The sequence below is a fragment of the Asparagus officinalis genome, chromosome 1 (assembly GCF_001876935.1).
Source record: "Asparagus officinalis chromosome 1, Aspof.V1, whole genome shotgun sequence".
NCBI lineage: Eukaryota > Viridiplantae > Streptophyta > Magnoliopsida > Asparagales > Asparagaceae > Asparagus > Asparagus officinalis.
The window spans coordinates 19136115-19145627 of NC_033794.1; the positions used below are offsets into that span (position 1 = coordinate 19136115).

Here is a 9513-nt window from a genome sequence, read left to right on the forward strand (position 1 = left end):
ATCAATTAAAATATACTTATTCTCTCAAATTATATTCATTGCTCTGCTTATGTTAAATATAATTAATAATTTAATGCATTAAATTTTCTTTTTCTTGTAGAAATTTACATTCTAATTCTTGGATTGCATAATCACCATACATTTGCATAAGAGCACCTTCTTCCAAATGACTTCAAACCAAGGTTTGAAATAAACATAAATATATATTATTATTGTTTTGTGTATATGTGTTTATTAATAGTATATTTCATTATTTTTTTAACAGATGAACACATTCTAATCCATAAGAGTAGAAAAACCAAATACAATCAGTTGAATGTAGATCAGAAGAGAACTTACATTCAGAAAGTGATTGATAATAATAGAAGGAGGAAAAGGAATGTTTTTGCTGGTAGTAGTACCAATAGCAAGCGACAACGTAAGATTGATTTGTTTCGTGGAGCGCAACAGCGGGAATATGAGCATGGAGGTTTGCGTTGAATAATTTTATAATTTATTAAAATAATTACACGATTTTATAGATCTAAATTTATTTAATACTAAAAACTAATATTTTCTTTCTAGGGCAAATTAACCATGAACCAGTATGTTCTTTGTTACATAAACTATGCACTCCAAAGTCTTGTTCATTTTGTGGAGCAAAAAAGTTTGAACACGAGCCACCAACATCCTGTTGTCACAACGGTGAAATCCACCTAGCAGATGTGAATGTTAAGGACGAGTTATATGCCCTTTATACAGTACAAACCCAAGAGGCAATTGAGTTTCGAAGACAAAGCAGAAAGTATAATAGTATTTTCTCATTCACTATATTGTTCTATTATTGCCACATCCATTATAAGTATATCCTTCTGTTAATGCATCTCATGACTTAATACTATGTTCTCTTTCAGATTTCTAGATTGAACTAAAATGCAAGGCTACCTTCAGTTCAGCCATATGTTTATGGCTTATCATTTTTAAGATCAATTTCGGCATTTGATGATATGAGCGGCACTTATTCCATACTATATATCTATTACCTATTACTATTATTAAAGATTAAAGATATGCCCTATTTCGGTATTCTATCCCTATGAAAGTCTTGAATTCAAATAATTCCATGAAATGTCCACATAATTTACACATAGATAAGGGTCATGAAAAGGTATGTCCTATGTCCTGCTTAACTACTCCTATTAAATGCCTCTGTAACCGTAACTCAATGTTTGATTTATCATCATGTTTCTTTAAAGAACAAATGTCAAATTCAGGTATATCAACATCAACAATGCACATGGAAACAAGCCATATAGATCTCGATGATTTGAAGGTATGTATGTTATTGATGAGTTTGTCAAGTTGAATTCAAACATGTTTATTCTAACTGTTTCATTCATGTTTTGCAATGTCTCTAGGTTTAATGTACACCTAATCTAACTTGTTGTCATTGTGTTTATATTGTTGCAGGTTGGCTTGTTGTATGATGAGGTAGCATTACAAAATGTTCTAAACATGACTGCTGACGGGACAAAAGAAGAAAGGGAGATGTGGAGGAGAAAGGTTTAAAGTTTTATTTAAACATATTTCTTGAGATTGCACACAGCTTACTACTGTCTGATTTATGTGGGCGCCTTTATATTTGAAATATTTGTGCTATACACGTTGAATGTCTTCAGTTATTGAGAAATTGATCATTAGAGTCTCAACGGGTACCAATGATTGGCTTAAAGACGCCATTTTGGGATGGCTTGTTAAGATATGTTGCTGAAGATGTTCCAAAGCTAGCTAAGGTTGATCAACTGACATTTCCAATTGCTTACTATTTGCCCATAATTAAATTTCAAAGTGTGACTTTTAAATGTTTTATACTATTTTTTAGGATTGCTTGGAAAGAAGAAGTTACAAAGAAGCTGGATTTCTGAGAGAAGTGGCTGAGGTGGTTAATTAAGGTAAGGACAGTTACCAATTTTGTTGTCTGGATGACTTAAATGTGATTTTTATGAGTCAATGGGTGCTGAAAAGATCATATGCGCTATTGTCACCTGTGTCTTTGCTACAGGTTTGTGATTTGTCTCAATTTTTGAGTTGTCTCAATTTTTGAGTTGGGTCCCAATTAATTTGTGTCTTAATTTAGTTTTTCTGATCAATGGAATTCGAACTATTCTGGTATATGGAGCATTCTCTATGTGGTAATTTCAAACATAAACCCAATTCATTTTTCCAAAGAATACATTTTATGATATTTGTATTCATTTTATGCAATTGATTGCTTGCAAATTGTCATCCTCGCTAACCTTTTTCCCTTTGGAATTCGAACTATTCTGGTATATGGAACATTCTCTATGTGGTAATTTCAAACATAAACCCAATTAATTTTTCCAAATAATACATTTTATGATATTTGTATTCATTTTATGCAATTGATTGCTTGCAAATTGACATCCTCACTAACCTTTTGAGTGGAAGGCTTGTCAGAGAGAAGGTTGGCCCTGCGGTTCAGAGCGCAGTGCAGAGTCAGGTATATTTTAACATTTACTGGGTAATGAAACATGCATCATAGTATAAGACTCGTGTTTTTTCTGGGGATATTGTTCATTGTAGATGAGTGCTGTTGATGCTCCCTTCATTGAGGTTCTTGATATTTTTGAGACCGGCGGCACTGGAGGCATGTCGAAGGATTCCGTTAATAAGCTTGAAAAGAGTAAGATTTCGAAGCAGAACAATGGTGATGACTTTGGAGAGAAAATTTGCTATTGGAAATAGTATTTTTTTTTTCTGTATTATTTGAAGAATGCATAGCTGTTAGATGGTGGCTCTGCATGAGTGGTTGTATTGGCGTTCTTTAATCCCTAAGATTGTCTTCTTGTTGGCAGGGAGTGCTCTTGGTATAGTTGTGAATGTATTCCTCTGAAAAAATAGATTGCCAATGTTTTATGATTTATTGATTAAATGTGTTTGCTTTCAGCAGGGTGCTCATCTCAAAACGCCTTATTTTATGAAACGTGATAACAATGAACTTATTTGCATTTCTTGTTTGGTTATGTTCATCGTCTAAAACCTACTATAATACTTCTACAGACATTTGTTTAAAACCTACAAGGGTTTCTACTTTCAGGATTATTAAGAGTTCATGTTTGTTTTCCTCCTTCAATTATGTCGATTTTTTTACTGAAGCAATTTCAGAAAATGATCATTTGCTAGCAATTTAAAAAAAAATTGATGCTACTATTTTAGTAACATTTATTTATATTGGATGATTATGATTAAATAGGTTGTCTGATGTCAACTATATATAGGTAGCATTGGTTGATTGAAAATCAATAATGTATATCAAATAAAATTCTTTTATAAAATTATTCATTGTTTTCTATTGGTAAGTATGTAAACAATCTATTATCATCAAGTTCATACATAATGTAATTTCATTATTCAATCTTTTTTAATTTTTAAATTCTATCCATATGTTTGAAACATGGATTAAATTAAATAAATCATAATGAAATGAATCAATAATAAATTTAAAAATTTACCACGTGCATTGCACGTGCAATCCAACTAATAATTAACAAAAAAGAAAGTACTGTAAATGTTATGATCTATGGAAGAGCTATGTTGTGCGATGGTGACGATCAGAGGACCGTGTGAAGTGGTGGATGGACCGTAGGGGTGAGCAAAATTCGGTTGAAACCGAATAAACCGACCAACCCGACCAACCGAACTTCACAAAATGCGGTTTTGATGTGTAATCAGTTCGGGTCGGGTTCCAGCAACTCCAACCCGTATTAACCAACCCCACCGAACTTCAAATCCTAGTTCACAAATATCCGCTACCCGTAACCCATTCCCTTCACCCGACTGTATAAAATCCCTCATCCTCTCAACTCCTAAGCCCTAACTCTCTCCGAAATCAACCAGCAAGCTGCAGCCGCCGACAATCCAACGAATCCTTGCCCTCTCCAGTCTCCACCCCCCACCGGAGAGCCGCCGACAATCCAACGAATCCTTGCCCTCTCCAGTCTCCACCCCCCACCGGAGAGCGCCAACCGATCCCCGCCGTCGCCTCCGACCCAGTGATCCCTGTCCAGCTCGAGGCCGTCGCTCGACGTCCCTGTCCAGGCGCCGAGGGCGCGTTCCCTGTCCAGCTCGACGCCATCGCTCGTCGTCGTTGCTCGAGGACGCCGACGCTGAGATCTCGTCGCCTCTCGTCGAGTCAAGAAACTATTTAAAGACTCACCCGATTCATTCCACACGTCTTCCTCACTTTTTTTTTGTTGGTGTTTCTTGATTGCAGATATGGATTCGGGCAACGTAAATGAATCGGGTGAGTTCTCTGTTTGTATCTTGATATTTTCTATTTTAAAAAAAATCAAGTGTTTCTTGGAGTTTACTGGTGTTTTTGCAGATTTTTTTTTGTTGATTTTAGCGATTTTCTTGAGTTGTAGACCATATGGATGAAGCAGAGGAAGGAGGAGACGTGTGGAATTGGGATATGAACAAGAAATTTGAGAATGCTTTTGCTACTTACTGCAACGGAATCAGTGATCATTGGGATAGGATTGCAAAGGAGCTTGGAGTAGATGTTGAGGATGTTAAGAAGCACTATCGACTTCTTGTGGAAGATATTGATGCGATTGAAGATGATCGAGTGCCTTTGCCGAGCTATTTAGATGACGAGGTGGCTGAAGCTGGTGCCCATGGTAAGAAGGGCGGAGACGGGAAGTTTGCCGAGCTATTTAGATGACGAGGTGGCTGAAGCTGGTGCCCATGGTAAGAAGGGCGGAGACGGGAAGGGAAGGGCTGAGCAAGAGCGACGCAAAGGAATTGCTTGGACTGAGGAAGAGCATAGGTAAAACTCATCCTGGTGTTAATTTTCTTTGATTTATACATTTATCAGCCAAAGAAGATGTTGTTTGTATAGCGTCTGATTTTAAGTTTTGCGTATTCAAATTAAATTTAGGGCATATTACAAGAAACCCCCTATGAAAAGCCCTCTCACCTATACGACCCAAATGAATTCCTAGATGTGTACATTTGCAATATAAGTTTTCTCATGAATTTAGGAGATGATAGAAGTTATCAAATAAAAACAACAAGATAGTTGTTCTTGAATTTGGATTTAATCTTTTGCCCTCATAAATTTACTCTAAAACTATTTAAAAACCAATAATTTAATTACTACTATAGATTAGGGGGTTTTTATTGTTGAATTTAACAGACGAGGGTTTTTCTTGAAAAATAGGGTACAAATGAAGATAGTTTCTTGGAACTTACCCTTATATTTATATGAAAATGCGAAGGGATATCTTTTTATAATCTTGATAGTAGTTATATGGACTAACGGGAAAATGTCAAGGGGTACTTTTGATATTCTTGATAGTAGTATAAGGCTTAACACAAGTTCACATTGTATTCAGCAATAATCGAACAAATGTTTCTTTGTAATACAAGTAATTGTATTTACTTTTCTTTTGGATAGTGATCTCTTTTTGTCTCAACTACTAGACGAGGCTCAATCTAGACCATCTCAGGACTGAGCTAGTGTGGAGTTTACATCCAGCAATTTTCTCTATTTCTTCCTTTAACTAACTGAAAATTCGTGCCTTGCTTCTTTTACTTCTCTTTATATATGTATACTACTAATTCAATGAAATGGTATTATAACGTCAACTGTCTTATGTTTATACAAGCAGGACATCTCTTCTTAGTAGTTGGTGTATATTGGATTATAATAATTTTCTTGAATTTATAATATGATTGAGTGTTTAATGTAGTTTGATGACCAACAGTTAAACCGATAGGTGTGAGGTCTTGCATTTCATGTTATCCCAAGGTGCTATTGGGCATATAATATGTGAAGTTTAATAAGTTTGGAAAAGGATTACTTCTGTCAGATCAACAATCATGATAGCTTCTGCAAACATTTGGGTATATGATTGAAATCAAACACTACACATCTCTGATAATATTCTTTTCTGATCCACATTTCTACCTTCGTTCACATGTGAAGAATCCATAATTCAAATATCATCCGTATCTCTTTGTCATCAAAAGTTATAATCTATGATTATGCACCACTTGGTCAATCCTACAAAATTCACTGCCTTCTTCTATCTATCAGTCAAACTTGTTTTTTTAATTTCATCAAAAAGTTTCATGTGACAACTGTGAATTAGTATCATGATGTCTTATTAGTAACTTGAGTTATCTTTCCACTTTGTCTAGCATTGTTATTCCTATTCTAATTCTAATTCTAGCATACATGGCTATTTAAAATTTTCACAGGACATCACACTGGAGATTCCTCACTTTCATATTTCTTTGTCGTTCTCCTATTTGTTACCTCTGATTTCCTGATGGAGCATACCATCTTTTTAATTTCTTATTTTGCCTTTGGACATCAATATCCAGCTTTTTAAGGGTGAACAACATATAGTTACATGCAGAGTCTAAGTTAATGCATGGATTTCTTAATTTTGGGCTTTTAGACCAAGACGTGTTGCCTTTGGCAGGAGGAAGAGAGTGTCTCATTTTCTTCTAAAAGCATTGCTTTTAAGGTATTCTATGAGACCCTGATAAGTAATGTACGAATGTGGTTTAACATCGCATGAAATTATAGATACCAGAACCTGTAATAAGATCACTGCATCTGTCCTTACAATGCATATATTCGAGGAGCCAAAAATTGTAAAGTTTCGATCGGTTACCCAATTTCCTTAGGTTACAGTGGTATTGCCTATGGTACGAGCCAAAAATTGTAAAGTTTCGATCGGTTACCCAATTTCCTTAGGTTACAGTGGTATTGCCTATGGTACCTTACAGGATTCCTGATTGCGTATTTTTATAGTTGTTGCCTCTGAATTATTTAGTAACATCCCACAATTCTTAGGCTTTATCTTGCCAGTGAGTTGACATGTAGGAAATATTTGTCTTCTCTTGTGAATGATCATTTGAAAATATAAATAACTTTCACATACTTAAAAGAATGGACGAAAGAAGTATGTAAACGTGATAGTCATATTTCATAATATATAGAGGGAGCTTAGTCTTTTCTATGAACTCAAGGTTAACCTGATGCACATGCATTGTTTGAACTGAAGTCTTCTATGTAACAATAGACTGGTTGTTCCTGTCTAACATCCTTCGTTAATTCTCTTGTTTCCTTAACATTATGGGTTGGAGTTCAAAACTCCTGTTAATATATTATTGAATGTTTCCCTGGCCTTGGGTATCAGTATCCAATTTTGCCAATGTGATGAGTTCTTACATTATCAATCCAGTTTGGTAAATAGACTTGTAGACATGGTTCTTTTGTGCCCAAAAATGGTGCTATAGAATTTGAAAACCTTCATTTTCCTATTTAATGTCCCCCTTTTGGTGCTTGAATTGTATGCTTTTTAGTTTGAATAATCATCCAATTCTTCTGTAGCTTGTTTAGTTAGAGCTGTGAAGGGCGAGGGCTTATGTCGAGGACACACCGAATATGAATTATAGAGTACATTATGTAAGCTCTAAGCTTATGGTTTCCAGTTCAAACTGTTTTCTCAAAGGATCTTTGACTGATATATTTATAGCTTTCAGGAAATACAGTCTTTGCATTAACACTTCTTCTTCCTCACCTTGCATCATCTATGAGACTGAATTCTGACTTGAAGAAGATACATCTCAGGAAATTCATATATATACACATACACACATCCATTCACATACATACATAGAACATAGGTACATGAACATACACATGCATATGTGATATGTCCATTGAGTTTATGGACACACGTGTATCACATACACATGCATGCACGGCAAACCCATATATACATACACACAACACATCTGTACTTATGCAAACATACACATTGCATATGCATGCACATGCATAATTAAATAGTAAATACAAGTACATACTTAGATATATAGATACATGTACACACAAGAAAAGGCATACAAACATTCACAACAAACATACATGTGATGAAGAACAATAGATTTTGTTGCTTCAGGAGAGGTTATATATTATATATTTTTCTCTAAGAGTGAATTCAAGGGCCGTTTGGTCATTGCTTCATGTTTAAATGCCCTTGTGCCGTGCGATAAGAGTCCTATGGCTGGTCTAGTGAATGCTTTTTCTTGTGAGAACATCTGTAACTTGTCAAGAGACAATTAGCTGAGAAAATCGTACAAGAGTGGTTATGGAAGTGATAATTGCGTTTTTGGTATATTTTTTATGCTAGATAACAAAACATGGAGGTATGACCGTGCTTAGTAGTTAGCACAGGCTACAATAGTAGCGGTGATGATATAAAAGGCGGGGGTGGGTGGGTCATATGGAGGACCTCTATAGAAAATTATATATTTGTTGTTACACTAATATCTTTATAAAATTACAAAAAATAGTTCGTTCTGCCTGTACATTTTCCTGGGAATCTACTTAATTTTAATCATTTAACCAGTAAAACATACAATGCAACTTTTTGTCGAATTTTCAATTTCTTCAGAGACAACTTGTCGAGTAACCCCGTTGAGCCATATCTAGCAAGTCTTTGAATTTTGATTACTGATCACTGTGAATCTGCTGGATCTGGTTACTCCAAAATATATTTTGCTCTGTCCAACAAATGAATCTGTTGAGGGCTTATGTTCTTTCTTTGCTTCAATTTATCCTTGCTTTCTTTTTTTGGGAATCCTTTAATAAAAGCTACAGTTTCTGAGCTAGTAAATGAGTTCATATCCTTTAACCTATGTCACTTGATGTGGCCTGCCGCATGAAATAGATGTTTGCACTAGTTCAAGGAATATCCATAATGACCTAGTTGATGGGCCAATAAGTTGAAGGCTTACTTTGAACAGCCAAATTCCAAACGTCAGTCAATAGATATTTGCAGAATTTGATTTGGATAGTTATGTTGTAATAGAAGTTTTACCCAATGTTCCTTTTAGACATCTTACAATTAAGATCTAAATGTCCCTTTTGATGGCTGAAATGATTTCTAACTTTTACTGAAAAGGGCCATTGTAAGTTCACAAATAGGTTACGAGACTTAACATCAGAGATTCAACTTTCTGTACTTCCAGTATTTTTATATGAGTATGGGCTTGCTCCATCGGATAAGTCCACAACCCTCTCTGATGCATAAATAATTACCTTGGAGCTAAAGGTCAAAATTTTAGGAAAAGGAAGAGTATTAACTCACTTAGGAATAGAATTGGAGAAATTAGTTTAGGATTAGCTATTTGATTTAGAGTTTAGATTTGATATTTGACTTGAATTTAGGATTGGATAATGGATGCGAACTTGAGTTTGAAAGTCTTATCTCTATTTGAATCTAGGTTATTATTTAAATTTGAATTGAGTGTTTGCGTGTAAATAGTTTGTCAGATTCAGATTTTATTGGAAGAGAATGATATCTTGTGATGAAAATCCAAACGTTGAAAGTCTGTGAGTTGCATATTCTGAGAGGCCAAAAGCATGATTCCTTCTCTTCTTTTGTTAGGACGTGACTCTCTAGTTTCTCTTTTTTATAATTTTAACCT

At 35.0% G+C, this 9513-nt stretch overlaps 2 protein-coding genes across 2 annotated transcripts in view; one reads left to right on the forward strand and one right to left on the reverse strand.

The window, feature by feature from the left end:
* The window catches only part of LOC109831397 (transmembrane protein 53-A-like), an 89443-nt gene that overhangs the window by 67977 nt on the left and 11953 nt on the right, over positions 1–9513 (reverse strand).
* LOC109820284 (transcription factor SRM1-like) overlaps positions 3968–9513 on the forward strand; it is a 10028-nt gene continuing 4482 nt past the window's right edge. The window contains exons 1-3 of the mRNA XM_020386416.1: positions 3968–4303; positions 4425–4670; positions 4741–4828. Coding sequence (XP_020242005.1) covers positions 4276–4303; positions 4425–4670; positions 4741–4828 — 362 coding nt within the window. The 5' untranslated portion in view covers positions 3968–4275. The remainder of the gene's footprint in view (positions 4304–4424; positions 4671–4740; positions 4829–9513) is intronic.